The sequence below is a fragment of the Abramis brama genome (genome assembly GCF_963993115.1).
Source record: "Abramis brama genome assembly, chromosome: 2".
Lineage (NCBI taxonomy): Eukaryota > Metazoa > Chordata > Actinopteri > Cypriniformes > Leuciscidae > Abramis > Abramis brama.
The window spans coordinates 20,880,755-20,899,811 of record NC_139964.1 but is presented as its reverse complement, the minus strand read 5'-3'; the positions used below and the strand labels follow the sequence as shown (position 1 = coordinate 20,899,811).

Here is a 19,057-nt window from a genome sequence, read left to right as displayed (position 1 = left end):
ATCATCGAACTAAAAATTACGGTGAAAAACTGGCAGCTGGTTGCCAGTACTTTACCGTAAAAAATACGGTATAAATATTTATGTTTTACGGCATTGAACTAAAGTTTACGGTAAAAAACTGGCAGCTGGTTGCAGGCGATTTACCGTAAAAATATGGTAGTAATATTTTAGGTTTTACGGCAGTGATCTAAATATTACGGAAAAAAACTGGCAGCTGTGGTTGCCAGTACTTTACCGTAAAAAATACGGTAGAATTTTTTTTTGCTTTTACGGCACTGAACTAAAGTTTACGGTAAAAAACTAGCAGCTTGCAAGTGCTTTACCGTTAAAAATACGGTAGTAATATTTTAGGTTTTATGGCATTGAACATTGAACTGAACTTTTATATAAAAAATAAAAACCTGCCAGCTGTGGTTTCCTGTAATCTAATTATTGAGAATTACCAGAGGTTCAGACGTTGATGTTTTATTGAAAATAATAAAGTTTGAAGTTACCATTATGGAGATGAGTGTTTGCTTTAGTTGGGCTCTTGACCCTTGACTTTTTAACTTTAGATTTACTCTGACTGCCTTAACTGTGTGGTATCAGTTACACAAACAATAACACAAACGTTATGGTATGAAAATCAGAGAGAAAATGTGACCAGGTGATGATGGCAGGTTAATGATGACATAATTGTCATATTGTGGCCTGATTCACTGATCTCATAAAGAGTCTTATCTCTCACTTTATGAGCAAAGTGATAATATTAATTATAATATTAAAAATAAATATTTCATATTATTGAGTATAATATCACTGTAAGCCAGCAGTGAGCAACAGATAATCTGAAGAACTTTAAAAATACATGGTGTAGAAAAAAGGTTCTGAACTACTGCTCGATTTAAACCAACACAAACATCAAGATTCAGCGTATGAATCTCAACAACGGTGACAATCAACACAATAATCAGATAAAACTCTGAACATCACAAAACAAGCTACTAAAAATCTGCAACAAAAACAACATCAAAAATAAAAGCAGATATAATAATAAAATAAATTACTAAGGCAATTCAGCATAATGTATTCCTGCTGCAATGCATGCTGGGAGATACTGATGAGTTTTGATTGGAGGCTCCATCATGTGCACTGCACTTTTATCATCACCATTGTTGAGATTCATACGCTGACTCTTGATGTCTGTGTGTGTCTGAAAGATACAGCAGTTCAAACCTTTATTGTACACAATGTTTTAAAAATTCTTCTGATTATCACAATACTAATGGATCACATGCTGTAGAATCATAGGGCTACTACAATCAATAATGTAAAATTAATAACACATATAATCGAAGATAAGACTCTATAAGAGCTCAGTGAATCAAACATGGTGATTGCCATCACTGATACACAACCAACATCACATGATTCATTTTCTCTCTGATTTCCTAGCCATAATCAGCATGTCTTATAAACACAGAGTTACAGCAGGCAAAGACAAACTAATGTTAGAAAGTCAAGGGTCAAGAACTAAAGCAGTCACTGATCTCCATCATGGTGACTTCAAATGAAACAATAAATCATCAACATCTAAACCTCTGTTAATTCTCAAACAGAACTGTAGACGTCTGCCAGAAATAAAGTCAGTCTGGTTAGTAATAAGTGAAGCTAGTAATGCTATTTGTGGAGTTGTTTAATCCTCCTCTGCTGAGATCTTCACAGATTTAATGTTTTTTATCTTCAGTTGATTTCATCTTAGGCTGTGGCTGAAGTCAGTTGTAGTTCTTGTGTTTCTGCTCGTCTCTTTTTTCTGTTCCTGTTGTTTCTCTAAATGGACATTCCCAGAATTCCCTGTGTGACACTTCACATTTGATGCTATTTCATTTAAATAATTATGTTTCTTCTTGGTTTTTGTTATCAGTTTTATACATTTGGGGTTTATATTACATCATATATTGTTTAATGAATGTTTATGGCATTATTTGGAGTCATGTGTGTGTCACCATGATGGTGTTTTGTGTTTGTGTGTATGACACTGTGCACCTTCTAAATATTAACATGTGCCTCAGTTTGTGGAAAACTAATGGTATACTTAAATCATCGTGTGCTTTTCTTTTTTACCACTTGTGTTATTATGATGGTTATCAGTATATTACAAAGATATAAAGCAGACTTGTAGCAACAATGGGTTGTACATTAATATTAATATTAGCTCAAATGATCTATAGGGAATTTTAATAATTAATCATGAATATGATTAATATTTTGTATGTTACAGTTACATTAATTTATCGCAGCTGAACTAGATTGATATATGAATGATTACCATAACGGGTTATGGTTCATCATTAATACATCAATAGTCTTATTTTAGCTTGAAGTTATGGGATAACTTTAATGGAATTAATTTAGTTATCAAACAATCTGTTTGTCCAGCAAACATTGAATGTAAGATTAACTTAACTCTCAAGGAAAATTATCCTTCTTACAAATACGAGAAAGAGTATCTTTTCCAGGCCTTGAACAGACAACTTTCTGTGTTTGTAAAATTAGGTTACTTAAATCGTACCAAGATAAAGCATATAGCTAAGATCGAACATTTCAGGGACTAAGTAACATGGGCAATTAAAACAGAGTCAGTCAAGGACATATGGAATTTAATAATTGGACTAATACATCGAACTAAGGAATATATCAAACTACACAATACACACGGATTATATGTCTATGTACATAAAATACAGTTAAACAATACAAGATAACGAATAACAGTGAGAGAAAGAATAAAATGATCAGAATTAGAGAAATATAGAATGACATAAAAGGATGAGAGAGCGGATGAGAGAGAGAGAGAGAAGGATGGGAGATGAGATCGGAAGTGAAAGCAAAAATCTGCGATCAGAGATCGCAGTAGGCTATGGCAAAAATCACAGACAGTAACCCTCGAGAGACCACAAAGAAATTACATTAAAAGTTCAATTCAATAATCGATACTTGCATTGCATATGGTCCTCTTTGTATGAGGAAGGAAGGCAGGGTCCTGCGTGTCGTCTGAGGGGGGGCGTGCGCGTGCTGTGTCTTCCATGCGAGCGCGAGCGCGGGAGGTTCAAAGAGTCTCTTCCTTTGAGGTGAAGTTGCCGGGAATGATTCAGGCTAAGTTCATTCAGCTCGTGAATGAACAGAGGCGAATAGGAAAACGAAACTAGACTATAGAAAAACATAAAAAGAAATAAAAGAGAAGAAAAGAGAAGCAGGCCAAAGCCGGTCCGGACTTGGGTTTCCAAAGTTTTTGAGGAGGGAGAAGAGAGAGTTGAGGAAACTGAAGGTTTTGGCTTTTATCAGTGTCCCGTGTACCGTCCCCTTTTTCGTGGTGGACGAATCCTCTTCGAGCATTCTGAGCAGAAGATTTTCTTTGTGTGTTAATGCAGCCCGACCCTCGTGTGGAATCACACGAATCAGAAGTATGATATTATGCTCAGGGAATTAAAAACGCATGGAACCATAACGTTTATCACAGTCTCTTATCAAAAATCTTCTTCGTCGTGCAAAGGGGATCAAAACAATACTAAGGACGAATATTGACAAAGATAGCAACATAGAGATACATTCTTTTGTTGAACAAAGGCACTTAAAGATTACATTACTGTAATTCAAAAACACAACTATTCTAATATCACACTGGTGAACATGCAAATCACCTGGAACACTCTTTGTACATTTTTAATAGTTAGTAAAATGAAATTTTACTAGTGGAAGTCCATATATGTCAATGTGTGTGTGTATATCTGTGAGGTCGGCATCTGTTGCATCTCGTGGTGCATACCACGTGAGGGGTTGGGGGCTATTTGAGAATGTGTTACTCGGCAAAAACAAAGGTAGTTCTGTGGGCAGACTAACTTGACAGCCTGAGGCGTCATATAATTTTGCTGAGAGAAGCAAGATAGTCCTAGTTGTCCCAAAACAACTGAATGGGGTAAGTCTTGCTATTTTCCTTCAGTACACAAAGAACAAACGTTAGACACAGTAAGGGAATTGTGGTCGCAGCACATGATAGTATGAGAAACAAACAGGGGCCTGTTCGTTGATTTCATTAGGTCGGGTAAAACATTAACCAGGGCCTGCTTGTAGAGACTTGTGTCAGAAAGCTAGTCAATTAGGGCTTTCTGAATATGAACGTGTAGTGTTCATATTTAGTCAGCATGAGAAGAACAATCATGATTCGCTACTTCAGAACATCTGACCGGACAGACGGTCAGTGTCGTTACAGACTTTAATACTTTAGTGAAATTTAATGATAACATTTATCGGTTTATGTAATATAACGGTTGTCCCGTGAAAACTAAAAGGTTCCTACTGTAATTTTTATGGTAAAGTACTGGGAACCACAGCTGATGTTTTTTTTACCACACATTTAAATCCTGCTGAAGGTTTTTTTTTTTTTTTTTCAAAGTAAGGTTGCAACCATATTTTTTACGGTAAAATACTGGCAACCAAGCTGACGTTTTTTTACCGTAAATTTCACAGGGTTTTTTTTACATTGTGTTTTTTTGCCCGTAAATTTAAGTCCCGTAAAACATAAAAGGTTGCTACCTTATTTTTTACGGTAAAATATTGGCAACCACAGCTGCCGTTTTTTTACCGTAAATTTCACCGTTTTTTTTTAACAGTGTAGAGTCATCCTTGTCTTCCCTCTGTACTTGAGAATGTGAACGATCCGACTGAAAAGACTATAACATGATTCCTTGTTTATTTTACTTGAGTAGTATTTGTGTGTAATAAAACTTTTAAAAAACTGTAAAACTCTAATGTAGTTAAAACTGGGTGGAAATACTGCCTTGGTGGCACTTTTTTCGGTCCTCCAAAACTAGGGTCCTGGAAATGCGTTCCTGAGACTGCGGTTCTCCGAGTCGGTAGGTGGCGCTGTCACAAAAAAAAACTAGGGTCCTAGAAATGCGGTCCTAGAAGTGGGGTCCTGAAAATGCAGCCTCCGGGACTGCAGACCGATAATATTGGATTTTTTAGTTTTTTTGACCAAAAAAAAAAAATATCCCATTTCCCATTCATTCCTATGGGAGTCAAATTGACCGGCGAGGGAAGTATTTTGTTACAATTTTTATTACAACATAAACTTCTCAAATCCAGTCAAAGTTCAAGTGTGACAAATCTCCCAAGGTCTTGGACCAATCCGATGAACAGTCAATTTTTATAAATCTTGCCAAAATGCCTCATTCATCCATTCAAAATGAATTTGGTCTTGATTTAGCATTGTTGGTGGTGATGCGTGCCAAAAATTTTTTAATTCAGTTTATTTATTGAAAAACAAATCAATAGACTACATCAATTTCCCGTCTGTGTGATGTTAGATTCCTCTTCTTTAAGCTTCCAGATTTGAGATGCTCCACATCAGGCCTCTTGAGGTTTTGCTTTTTGAATGTTCTAGAAAGTAATTTATCCCAATACCTCTTCCATATCTTTTATCATCCACATCAACTCCTGTCAGAAAGCAAATGCCAGGAATAATCATCTGAACGCATTTATTTTTTCTTTTGAATAATGTTTAGCCTATTCAGATATCTAGAAATTCTCCTTTAAAGTTTCTTATGATTATTAAAATGAGATACAGATTTAAAATATCACACAAAACAAATTATAATGTTGGATTTGTGATTCAGACTGGAAAAAGTTATCAGAATATTTTTGCTAGGTATTAGTTAGTCAGGATTCTAAATTGAACTTGAAATGAATTCAAGTCACCATTTTTATTATTATTGTTTTTTTTTAAAGTATTTTAGCTCCAACAATATTATTTAAGATTTATTGAGAGTATGCAAGAGAGGATGTTTAATTTCCTGTAATCAACATTTTGAACATTTAATCAACATTATGAAGCACATCCTTGATTGAGGAGGCTATTCTGGAGCGCAGAGATGCCGATGTACCGCTCCCTGTATTCTCGAGTTTGGCTTTCCTGTCTTGTCGGCCAGTATTCAACCCAGGTGTGCTCTCCAAAGACGTACTGCAGACTAAAACAACAGACAAGAGAAGACAAAACAGATAAAATTACTGACTTAAATACTACACTCTATACATTTGTGTAAGGGCCAATGAACAATAAGGATGTCCAAGGTGAAAAAAAGGAGAATTATTTTAACAATCTTTGTATTCGTGTGGGTTTTTATACATTTTTGAAAAACATTTAATATGCACTCAGTTTCACCGGAACCAAACATGTGTTTTAATAACAGGTCAAAATATGTGTTATATGTGTCTAATGGAGTCTTCTCAGGTTTTTGATTTTCTTGTCAAAAGTAATTGCCTCCTGCATAATGCTTACGTCATACTGAAGTTTGTCATACATTTTAAAACAAAAAAGCTTTTTTGTCTTTAAATAAATATAAGTGTTCACTTATGTCAATATTTGACAGCCTTATAATCAGACCCCTAATGCCCCTAATAATCATCAACACCCCTAATGCTTTCACAGTCCTACAGCTTGTACTAGGTCGACATTTCATTCGGAAATGCTACACAGCAAAATCCCCAGTGTTAAATCTGCTCAGAGCAAATATGGTCCCACTCTACCAGAGTTGTATAGTCCAGGGGTCAGAAAGTAGAAGTCCTGCCATAGTTTATTCCACCCATGAACTCAATCAGCTGATTTCACTAATTAGTTCTCTCTCCTGTCTGAATTAGCAAATCCAGGTGATTGGAACAAAATACTGAGGAGGACTTTTACTTTCTGAACCTGGACTTTACACCTCTGCATAGCAATGCCACATGTCAGCCAAGAGTAAAGAAATAAACCAGAACTGGACCTTATCGTAGCCAAAAAACTGTGTATATTAAATATGGAGTCATCTCAGCCTTAATAAGCCTGTTAACAAGCAGAATCACTGAAGAAAGAAGAGAACAGAAAAAGAGATGAGCAGAAACACAAGAACTACAACTGACTTCAGACACAGCCTTAGATGAAATCAAATGAAGAGAAAAGAAGACATTAAATCTTTTAAGATCTCAGCAGAGGAGGATTAAACAACTCCACAGACAGCTTTACCAGCTTCACTTATTACTAACCAGACTGACTTTATTTCTGTCAGACGTCTACAAAAGTTTTTATTGAGAATTAACAGAGGTTTAACTCTTATGTGTTTCATTTGAAGTCACCATAACAGTGATTAGTGTTTCCATTAGTTGGGTTCTTAACTCTAATTATATATTAAGATTTTTTGACTGTTGTGACAGTGTGTTTGTCAAACACATTTGCAGCAGCAAAGAAAGCAAAAGTGAAATGAGATCAGGTGATGATGGTTTCCTGTTGATGGTTTTATAATCATCACGAAGTATCCTGCTCCACTGATGCTTTTCAAGTCTAACAATTGTGTTGTTCCATTAAAATTTTCACATCACAAACCCTGTGTTACTGCAGTATGAGATACAGCAGTACTAGAATAATCAGTTAGAAGAATTTTATAAACTTGAGCACTAAACATTAATCTACTATGACAAACATCAATAATCAGCGTATTAATCTCAACAATGGTAACAATCACAAGTACCTTGCTGCAATGCATGCTGGGTACCAGCATAGTACAAAACTCCCAGCATGCATTGCAACATAAATAAATTATGCAGCTGAATTGTCCTATTATTTTGTTTAATTTTAAATATTTGCTTTTATTTTTTGCTGTTGTTTTTGTAGTGACATTTAGTAGCTTTTTTGTAATGTTCAGAGTTGATCAGTTTATCTAAATATTTTTGATTGTCACCATTGTTGAGATTCATACGCTGATTGTTGATAACTGTGTGTCACACTATAGGTAAAATTTTTGTTCTCATGTTTGTTAAAATATTTTAACTGATCTGTATAATACTGCTTGATCTCATGCCACAGTAACACAGGGTTTTTATATTATATTATATTAATATATCAATTGAACAAATCAAATTTGTTATACAAATTACATCAGTGACTCAGGTAATAGCATTATGATTACATAACCATCAACAGGTAACCATCATCACCTGATCTCATTTCACTTTAGCTCTCTTTGCTGCTGCAAATGTGTTTGACAAACACACTGTCACAGCAGCCAAAAATGACAAAAGATATAATAAGAGTTAAGAGCCCAACTAATGGAAACACTAATCACTGTTATGGTGACTTCAAATTAAACATCTCAATAAGGACTTCTAACAGAAATAAAGTCAGTCTGGTTAGTAATAAGTGAAGCTGGTAATGCTGTTTGTGGAGTTGTTTAATCCTCCTCTGCTGAGATCTTCACAGATTGAATCTCTTCTTTTTATCTTTAGTTGATTTAATCTAAGGCTGTTAAAAAAGTTGTAGTTCTTGTGTTTCTCTTTCCTTCAGTGATTCTGCTTGTTAACTGCAGGTGTTCATCACTAATGCTCAATCATCACTCAATTAATCACTTAATTATCTCATTAACTTTAACACTGCTTTAGTGTTACTTTAACACTCTGTAGAGTGGGACCATATGTGCTCTGAGCAGTGTTGATTTAACACTGGGGATTTTGCTGTGTAGGCAGTTTTGATTTATATGCTATGTAATGTTTATGATCACGTTAGCTTACATGTGCGTAAGCAATGCTTCTATTGCTTGTTTTTCTTTCTTCTTCACCTGTGTTTTGATCAGGAGATTCTGTACTCTTTCAGATGTATAATAGCGCCCCCTACCATATAACAGTGAAAACATAGATTGAAAGAGTAATACCATATATACCACCTATAATTTTTTTACTTTAAACCCCACAAAAATAATCAAAATAACTTAAACCCATGTTCATCACAGGAGATTTGAATTCAAGTCATTTTATTTTTAATTCTTTCCCCGCCACTGACAAGATATTTCAGAGTAGACAATCTCCTGATCAAAACATAGGAGAAGCAGCGATATATGTTAAATAACGTGATCACCAACATTAAACAGCATATTATTCAAAACTTACTGTTACCGAATGAACCCACTAAGCAAAATTATGTCCAAAACACGTCTTTTCAACGTCTTTGTCACAAAAGTCGGATGTTGAAAAGACGTCCACTGAGGAGCCAGAATGAAAGTTTTTATGACGTCTTTTTTTGACGTGTTCTGCACATCCAATATCTAGACGTTCATCAAACCTTCGTACAAGGTTAAAACTAGTTCAGATGTGGCCACTGTGGACATATTTCAACATAATTTATGGTCTCATTTAGACATAATTACTTTGACTATTGCTGTTAGATGATCTTAGTGAGAATTAACAGAGGTTTAGATGTTGATATTTGTTTAATTTGAAGTGTCACCATTGTGGTGATCAGTGTTTGCTTTAGTTGGGCTCTTGGTCCTCTTTCTTTTTACTTTAACTTTTATTTGACTGCTTTAACTGTGTGTTTGTAAAACACAATTGTTGTGGCAGAGAGAGCCTAGAAAAAGTATGAGGTGTTATCAGCTCAATGTTGATGATGACGACATAATCATCACCTTAATGGTAACTTACAATTTGAGATTTTCTCCTTCAGTGATTCTGCTTGTTAACATCAGGTGTCTTCAATAATGTTCAATCATCACTCAATTAATCACTTAATTATCTCATTAACTCCAACACTCTTGAGTGTTCATATACACTCCCAGGAGTGTTAAATTAACACTGGAGTTTTTGCTGTGTACAAAGAGCCTAGTTAACTGACAAGCTGAGCCATATCACATTAATTATCGCTGGCGATACGTCCGCGATATTAATGCGATATGGCTCAGCTTGTCAGTTAACTACAGCTCTTTGTAGTAAATGCCACTCCATCTGAAAGCAGGTGATGGTGATTTACTACTAATCAAGGAACCGGCTTTACTGACGAGATGCGCATAACAATATCGTGTGATATATCGCCCAGCCCTAGTTTTTTGTTGTTGTTTATATATATTGCATGTTCAGATATTCATTCAACAAAATATTCTGGTGTTGATAAAGAATGCATACAGCTTTCAAATGTTTGTGAAAATGATCAAAAATGCTTGAGGGAAAAGCCAACTTAAAAAATAAATAAATAAATAAAAACTGGATGGGAAAGAGATAATTGTATGTCTTTATTTATTCAAGTTTATTGAAGTCTTACTTTGTTCAAGTCTATTCTAGGTTATATAAAATGCATTTTGACAAAAAAAAAAAAACTGTCCCAACATTGAGCCATGAACAACATTCTGCAGACTTTAAATACATAAAGCTCAGGCAAATCCTGTAATTCACAGACACACAGTGTACACTTACGTTCCTCCGAGCCTTTGCAGGTCAGTGGATTTGCCCATGATGAGGTACGACTTGCCTTTTACCAATCCTAAACTCTCTCTGCAACTGGGACGAGCCAAAAATTGTCTGACTTTCCCCTCAACATTATCATCAGTGCCTACAGGACAGAACAGTGTTTAGGACACACTTTCACTACAATTCAACATTAGCCTCATGCTGAATATGTGTAGGAGAGAAAAAAAATTGCATTTAACAAGAATCAGACACATTTCATATGCATTTCATGATCTGTGGAGTAGCATGGAGAGAACATTGAACTGTACCTTCTTTCAGCACCTGGTCCACCTTCAAGTGATAGATGTCAGAGTCATGTGCCAGATCCATCCCCACCACTGAGACTTTATAAACTGTCAAACATAAGTGTTATATTGTTACTGGCATAATAACTGATTAGATTGGATTTTGGTGGCAGAAATCAAACATTTTTTTAATTAATTTACACAGGGGTTAAATGAGTAGTTCACTCAAATAGGCACATTGTCATCATTTACATCATGTTGTAGCACAAAGCAGATGGTCAGTTTCTGCTATCTTGATTAAATTACTGGATTCTAGTGTTCTAACAAACACTCCCCACATAGCAACATTGTGTCGGCCCAGATCCGGCCCACATCTGGCACATGTGGAAAGATGATCTGGCCCACATGCAGCGTGGAATTACGGCACTTGGGTGGGCCACTCCTGTTTGCCAGATCTGGGCAACAAGCAGGCCATAGCAATGCCACATGTCAGCCAAGAGCAAAGAAATAAACCAGAACTGGACCTTATCTGAGGCACAAAACCTGTGTATATTAAATATGAAGTCATCTCAGCCTGTTAACAAAAAGAATCACTGAAAGAAAGAAGAGAACAGAAAAAAGAGACGAGCAGAAACACAAGAACTACAACTGACTTCAGCCACAGTCTTAGATCAAATCAGCTGAAGATAAAAAACATTAAATCTGTGAAGATCTCAGCAGAGGAGGATTAAACAACTCCACAAACAGCATTACCAGCTTCACTTATTACTAACCAGACTGACTTTATTTCTGTCAGACGTCTACAGTTCTGTTTGAGAATTAACAGAGGTTTAACTCTGTTTCATTTGAAGTCACCATAACAGTGAATAATGTTTCCATTAGTTGGGCTCTTAACTCGTATTATATCTTTAATTTTTTTTGGCCGCTGCGACTGTGTTTGTCAAACACATTTGCAGCAGCAAAGAAAGCTATTATTCAAATATTTTTATTGGGTTTTCAATTGTAAACACTAATAAAACAATTAACAAGTCCCCATACAGTAACCCCAACATACACAATAGTAAATGACAATAACCAAAATAAAATATTAATAAAAAATAAAAACTGACACATTACAGAGTTACAGAGCCTGTGAATCAATTATGTCCCAGTGTTTCCAGCAGGAAATTGTAAGTTAAAATAATCCAGAAATGGCTGCCAGACCGTATAAAATCTCTGGGTTGAACCCCTGATCGTGTGTTTCAACTTCTCAAGTTTCAGGTGTGCCATTACATCCTCAACCCAGCGCCTGTGTGTGGGAGGCATATCTGACTTCCAATTGCGCAAAATAAGACGTCTGGCCAATAGAGATGAAAACGCAATGGCGTCTGATTGTGCACCAGATATCGCCATCCCAGCAGGGGTCACACCAAATATTGTGATTTCAGGAGCAGGGCTTATCTCTGTGTCACAAATGTAAGAAAAAGTGTCAAAAATTAAAGACCAAAACTGTATTAACTTTGGGCAAGCCCAGAACATATGACAGAGGGTAGCCGGAGCCTGACGGCATCGGGAGCAAATCGGGTCAACATCTGGATATATCCTGGCAAGCTTACTCCTAGATAGATGAAGTCTGTGGAGTACCTTAAACTGCAGCAAACCATGTCTGATACAGATCGAAGTTGAATGTATTCTTTTAATTGCGCTTTGCCAGGAAACGTCCGACAGTCCAAATCCTAGTTCCCCCTCCCCTCCTGCCCTAATATGACTAAGTGACGGCGAGGCGATCATCTGAATATCCTCATATAATCTGCTCACTCCTCCACTTTGATTTAGATCCCCCTCCAACCACTCCTCTATCCAATTATTTGACGAGAGTAACGGAAAGGAAGGGAAATGTTTCCGAACAAAGACGCGCACCTGCTGATACCTGAAATAATGCGAACTGGGGATATTATACTCATTTACCAGCTGCTCAAATGACATGAACACACCATCCTTAAAAAGATCTTTCACCCGTTTCAGACCACTCCTGAACCATGACTTAAATGCTGTATCCATGAGTGAGGGTGGAAAGAGTGCGTTGGCCGAGATTGGGAGAGAGGACATAGCCTGTCTATGTTTGAAGTGGGTCCTGAATTGGGCCCATATTCGAAGTGAGCCGCTCACAATAAGGTTATTTGTAAGGCGCTGCTTGCTGAGTGGCAATGGCGCACATACTAAAGAAGGTAAGGACACCGGATGAGCGGAATGTTGTTCCATTTCAACCCACACAGGCCCACCCCCCTCGTAAGACGCAGAAACCCAGTATATTAGTTTAAAAATATTAGCTGCCCAGTAATATTGTAAAAAATTTGGTAGTGCTAAGCCTCCCGCCTCTTTCCGTTTCTCCAGATGTGACCTCCTTATTCGTGGGATGGTCTTGTTCCAGATAAAGGTAGATATAGATTTATCTAGCTCTTTGAAAAAAGACTTTGGGATAAAAACAGGTATTGTATGAAACAAAAATAAGAACCTGGGCATAATTATCATCTTGACAGAATTAGCCCTGCCGGCAAGCGATATAGGCAGCGCTGACCAACGGGAAAGGTCCTGTTTGGCCCTTTCCATGGCTGGTTTAAAGTTATGCTTAAATAAATCCCTGTATTTGCTGGTTACTGAAACGCCAAGAAAAGTAAAAGTGTCGCGGGTTTCTTTTAGTTGATATGCCTCAAATGACATCTGCCGAGCCTGGTCGTTAATAGGGAAGAGCAAACTCTTAGTAAGGTTGATTTTGTAGCCTGAAATCTCTCCAAAATTAGAGATAATTTCGAATGCCTTAGGAATAGAGGTGCAAGGATCGGACAAGTACAGTATCAGGTCGTCCGCATATAGAGACAGTTTATGATTTTGCCCCCCCCCTGACAACACCCGTGAGCTCCTTGGCACTCCTAAGTGCAACCGCTAGTGGTTCAATGGCGAGGTCAAACAGAAGTGGGCTCAATGGACAGCCCTGTCTTGTCCCCCTACCTATAGGAAAATAGTTGGAGATTATTTTATTAGTACGGACGGAGGCCTGCGGGGTAAAATACAGGATCCTTATCCACGAACAAAAAGCCGGTCCAAAACCAAACCTCCCCAGAGTTGTAAAAAGATACTCGTACTCAATCCGGTCAAATGCTTTGTGAGCGTCGAGGGAGAGCAAAACCTCTGCTGTAGGTGGAGTTTCCGTTGAGTAAATAATATTAAAAAGCCTTCGTATGTTGCCAAAAAGCTGCCGCCCAGTAATAAAACCAGTCTGATCTGGATGTATCACTGTATGCATAACAGACTCCAATCTACTAGCCAAAACCTTGGTCAAGATTTTGTAATCGCAGCAGAGTAGACTCACAGGCCGAAATGACTCACATTTCAGAGGGTCCTTTCCTTTCTTAAGAAGGACTGAGATAGTGGCCTGGGTCATTGTAGGAGGGAGAGTCTCGCGCTCTAATGCCTCGGTATACACATTTTTTAAAAGAGGGGTTAGTTTAAATGAGAATTTTTAAAAAAATTCAATAGGGAAGCCATCCGGCCCCGGAGCTTTACCGCTCTTCATTTTTTTAATTGCCCGATCAATTTCGGCCGCTGAAATGTTACTATCAAGATCTGCCCTGTCCTGCCGGCCTACGGTTGGAATCTCGAGACCATCGAAAAACTTAGCTAACTTAGTGCTATCACAATTTTCAGTGGTATAGAGGTCTTCATAAAATTTTCTAAATTGTTTATTTATGCTTTTTTGATCTGTGGTTATCCCTTCTGGAGTGTTAATCTCTGCTATAAATACAGCCTCTGAGGATTGCCTTAACTGATGGCTTAGTAGTTTGCTGGCTCGTTCCCCATGCTCGTAAAATTCTTGACGAGATTTAAGATAAAGCACCTCAGCTACACCAGATGAGAGAGTATCGAATTCTGTTAGCAAACCTATTCTCTCTTTACAAAGAGCCGCAGATGGAGCTTCAGAATTTTTATGATCAACCTCCTTTATCAATGAAATCAACTCATTAAGGCGGGCTGACCGTCTTCTGTTCATGCTTACATTATAAGATATGATCTGACCACGTAAATACGCTTTCATTGCCTCCCACAGGTTCGAGTGGCTCGTGTCTGGTGATTGGTTTGTTTCTAGAAAGAAGTCAATTTGGGCGGAGAGGAAGTTAACAAAATCTTCATCAGACAAAAGACGTGGGTTAAGTCTCCAGTTGCGTTGTGGAGGCTCGTTATCTGGAAAGCAAAGCACCATTGTTACTGGGCTATGGTCAGAGATAACGATACTATCGTATTCGCTAGATCTCAGCAGGGGGAGGAGTTTCTTGTCCAGCAAAAAATAGTCTATCCTGGAATACAAATTGTGCGCTGGAGAGAAAAAAGAATACTGTCTAGAAACCGGATTTCTATATCTCCATGCATCAACCACCCCATACGCTTGGAGAAAAGCGTTAATAGTCTCAGCTGATTTACTAAGTGTTCTCGGTGCAGCGCTAGAACGGTCCATAGTGGGATCCAGAACACAGTTTAAATCTCCCCCGAGGACCAATTGGTGACTGTTTAATTCTGGAAGAAGTGAGAAAAAGTCAGTGAAAAATTTAGCATTATCCCAGTTTGGAGCATAGACGCAGGCCAGGACTATTGGTAAATTAAATAAATGTCCTTGAACAATAATAAACCGACCATCTTTATCTTGAATCGTTTTTGTCTGTACAAATTGCACTTCCCTGTGGATGAGAATGGCCGCACCACGGCATTTAGCGTTAAATTTGGAGTGAAAAATCTGGGAAAAACCCCCTCTCTTAAGTCTGGAGTGATCCTTATCAAGCAGGTGTGTCTCGGTTAAGAATGCTATGTCTGTTTGCAGCTTCGATAAATGAGAAAACACCTTACTACGTTTTACTGGGTGGTTAAGCCCTTTAATATTCCAGTTCGTAAATTTAGTGTTTGCCCGCCCCAAACCACCAAAATTAGGGATCGCCATATTCTAGTATCTGAAATGACCTAACAGCAGCCTGCCTAGAAACAACCTGATCGTAAAGCCTATTCACAAGTGACAGATCTCTGTTTAGACATTGTGCAATTAAAACCAATAAATGAAAAAAACATGAAAACAACAGAAAATACAAAAACACAAAATCGAACACATTATTCACAAAACCCCATTGCTGGCCTCTCCCCAAACGAAAGGCTGCATACTCCCCCAGTCGTACATTAACGCACAACATGACAAAGCTTACCTTGTGAGATCGAGTCCCACCAAAACTATATTAATGACAGAATAACATGTTGCAGCTAATCTTAACTGTAATCAAATATAGTACACACTCAGTACATGTCCAATCTAGTACCTTATTTATATTCCACTTTATATGAGTAACCTTAACCAACATAAACAAAATCTCCGAGCCAACCAGTCAGTTAGCAGGGCCCGACAGTTCAAAAACAAAATCAATACAAAATTAAATTTCTACTGGTGCATACTGGACACAATAGAGCACCATTAACGTTCGATGGAATTTCCAAACAGTTCAGTCATGCCAACACGGCATTTGGCCAAAAATGAACAGTAAAGCTCTAAGTTCACGCGTATGCCGTATGGTGTAGCCAGACTCCGTTCAGACTATCTTTTTCCGGTTGAGTGAACGCTGTGCGTGTGTGTCTGCCGCTGCTCACCGGGAGTCTCTCCTTCCCTGCTATCGCTGGATTCCTTCTCTATGTCATTTACCACCGAAGTCTAGTGGACTACTGCATCTCTTCTCGCCGAATCTGTCTGCTCTGTCGCTGGAGCGTTGTTGCTTGATGCTGTTGTATCAATCCGTGGATTAATGCTACAAACTTTGCTACAAACTCTGCTACATTGCTCCTCCAGTTCTGTTTGCCACTGCCCGGTACGCCTGCTTTTTCCCTGCATGAGCTTTCTTCCTCTCTCCCCTCACAGTGACTGCCGCTGAGGTAAGTGTGTTTCTACCCGCTTGCCTCGTTGTTGTCCCCAGTCTGTTCTGTGGTTGGTGTACTAAACTGCGCTGATTACATTGCGGATTGGGTTGTGTTGTGAGCCTGGTAGCCATGTAGCATTAGCGTGGTGTTTCTCTGTGTTGCTTGTGGCAACTTTACTGTGTCGATATCATGTTTCTCGCTGGCAGCTGGATTAATGTCCTCTCAGCTTGCTTTATGCTGTGCATGTGTGTTTTTTGTAACTTGGCAATGGAGCCTGTTTACACCCCTGCTACTCTCAAACTTTTTCGCTGCCACGCCCCCCTGGACCCGACGCTGTACAAACACTGCTGCTCGCTTGGAATTATTCGTCGTCGGCGTTACGCTCATCGTTTCAAAAGGGAACCGACTCTCATCTATGAACATGATGCTCAAATTCCAACTGTTTACACGCCCGACCGTTGTCGACGATACCAGCCAAAGAACAGGGGAATTAACTTTGACAACCTTCGTCACCCCCCTAGGCTGCCTCCTCCTGCCTCATCATCATGTCAGAACTTTAACATTGACCACCTAAATGTGCGCTCAATCTCAAACAAAACGGCCCTAATAAACGATATCATTGTGGACAAAAAATGTGATTTGTTTTGTCTCTCAGAGACCTGGCAAAAACCCGGTGACTACATTAATTTAAACATGCTGACTCCCCCTGGCTACTGCTACTTATCCAAACCCAGATCTGTAGGGAGAGGGGGTGGGTTGGCTGTAGTGTACCGCTCAGATCTGACTGTTAAAGAACTTAGGCCATTTGAAGTGACATCCTTTGAATATATTGCTGTGAAGGTTGTTTCAACCATACCCCTTCTGCTATTGCTAATCTATCGCCCCCCTAAACCATCTGTAAATTTTCTGTCTGAATTGAATGAACTTCTCACTGTTATTTCATCTCTTTGTTCTGCTATGATTATGTTAGGGGATTTTAACATTCATGTGGATACAAATCGTTCATACACCTCAGAGTTTAACTCTGTATTGGACTGTTTTAGTTTGACACAGCATGTTGACTTTCCTACTCACACTCACGGCCACACTTTGGATCTGCTCTGCTCTTCTGGTCTAAATGACATCTCTGTCTCTGGTTCCATCTCAGGTGTCTCTGACCATAAGCTTATTGAATGCCGTTTTCATATGATCACTCCTCCTCCATCCTCAGAAAAAACAACTATCACATGTCGTAACATCAGGCCAATAAACCACAGCATGTTTGCTGCCTCTATAGAGGCCTCACCACTATTGGACCTTGACGAGCTCTCGTCCGCGGATGACCTAGTTGCTACGTACAATGGCACCCTGACCAGCCTGCTTGATAGCTTAGCCCCTGTCAGGACTAGGCTTATACCAGCTAACCGTACTTGCCCCTGGTTCACCCCTGAGCTCAGGAAACTTAAGGCCTCTGGCCGCCGTCTTGAACGGCTATATAAGAAAACTGGCCTTACAATTCACTCCATGCTTTACACCGAACATACTCTGACATATAGGGATGCCCTCAATGCTGCCCGTTCAAACTATTACTCATTACTCATAACCTCCTCCATGTCCAGGCCTAAAACCCTTTTCAGGACTGTGGACAAACTCCTCAAACCACCTGTCACTGCCTGTCCTAAGACCCCTGAGCAGTGTCAGGCCTTCTTACACTTCTTTGATGACAAAATTAGCCAAATTTACCACTGCTTCAACCCCAATGCTATCTCTCTCTCTTCATCTCCCCCCTCTCTGGGTCCTAAGCTCTCCCATTTCACCGCTATTGACTCCCTCACTATCACTGACATTATTAATAAATCAAACTCTTCATCGTGTCAGCTTGACCCTGCCCCCACCCCTCTACTTAAAGCCTGCAACACATCCTTATCTGAACCCATTGCACTGATTGTAAACACCTGCCTGAACTCTGGTGTTGTGCCTGCTGCCCTCAAGACTGCCGCAGTCACACCCATTCTCAAAAAACCGGACTGCGACCCAACATCACTATCAAACTACCGCCCTATCTCCAACCTCCCCTTTCTGGCCAAGGTAATGGAAAGAGTGGTGGCTTCTCAACTTCACACTTTTCTTAATCACCATGACCTGTATGAGTCTTTTCAATCTGGCTTCCGTTCATGTCACAGTACAGAGACTGCTCTTCTACGCATAGTTAATGACCTCCTCCTGTCTGCTGACTCTGGTTCACTTAACATTCTCATCCTCCTTGACCTTAGTGCTGCTTTTGATACCATCAACCACAATGTTCTAATCGCCCGTCTGTCTGCTATTGGTGTTTCTGGCACAGCACTCACTTGGTTTCAGTCTTACCTCTCCAACAGAAAGCAATTTGTAACACTGGGTCCACATCAGTCTTCCAAGTCCCCTGTCACTCGTGGTGTTCCCCAGGGTTCTGTACTTGGGCCACTACTCTTTCTCATATACATCCTCCCTATTGGGCAGATCATACGCAGCCACGGTCTTAACTTCCACTGTTATGCAGATGACATCCAACTCTATCTTACCACTCCCTCTCCCTCTGACCCACCACCATGCTCCCTCACTGACTGCCTTTCTGACTTAAAATTATGGATGCA

General features: G+C 39.0%; 1 protein-coding gene and 1 pseudogene across 4 annotated transcripts in view; one reads left to right on the top strand and one right to left on the bottom strand.

The window, feature by feature from the left end:
• Nucleotides 1-19,057, top strand: part of LOC311077822 (complement C3-like) — a 515,769-nt pseudogene that overhangs the window by 166,609 nt on the left and 330,103 nt on the right. The window lies entirely within an intron of this gene.
• LOC311077816 (complement C3-like) overlaps nucleotides 5,769-19,057 on the bottom strand; it is a 277,870-nt gene continuing 264,581 nt past the window's right edge. For all 3 annotated transcript variants that reach the window (XR_014605002.1, XM_084106445.1, XM_084106446.1), the window contains 3 exons: nucleotides 10,548-10,631; nucleotides 10,246-10,381; nucleotides 5,769-6,005 (listed from right to left, as the gene is read on the bottom strand). Coding sequence is in view for 2 of the 3 variants with exons in the window: in XM_084106445.1 (XP_083962571.1) it covers nucleotides 5,864-6,005; nucleotides 10,246-10,381; nucleotides 10,548-10,631 (362 nt within the window). In the remaining variant the exon portion in view is untranslated. The remainder of the gene's footprint in view (nucleotides 6,006-10,245; nucleotides 10,382-10,547; nucleotides 10,632-19,057) is intronic.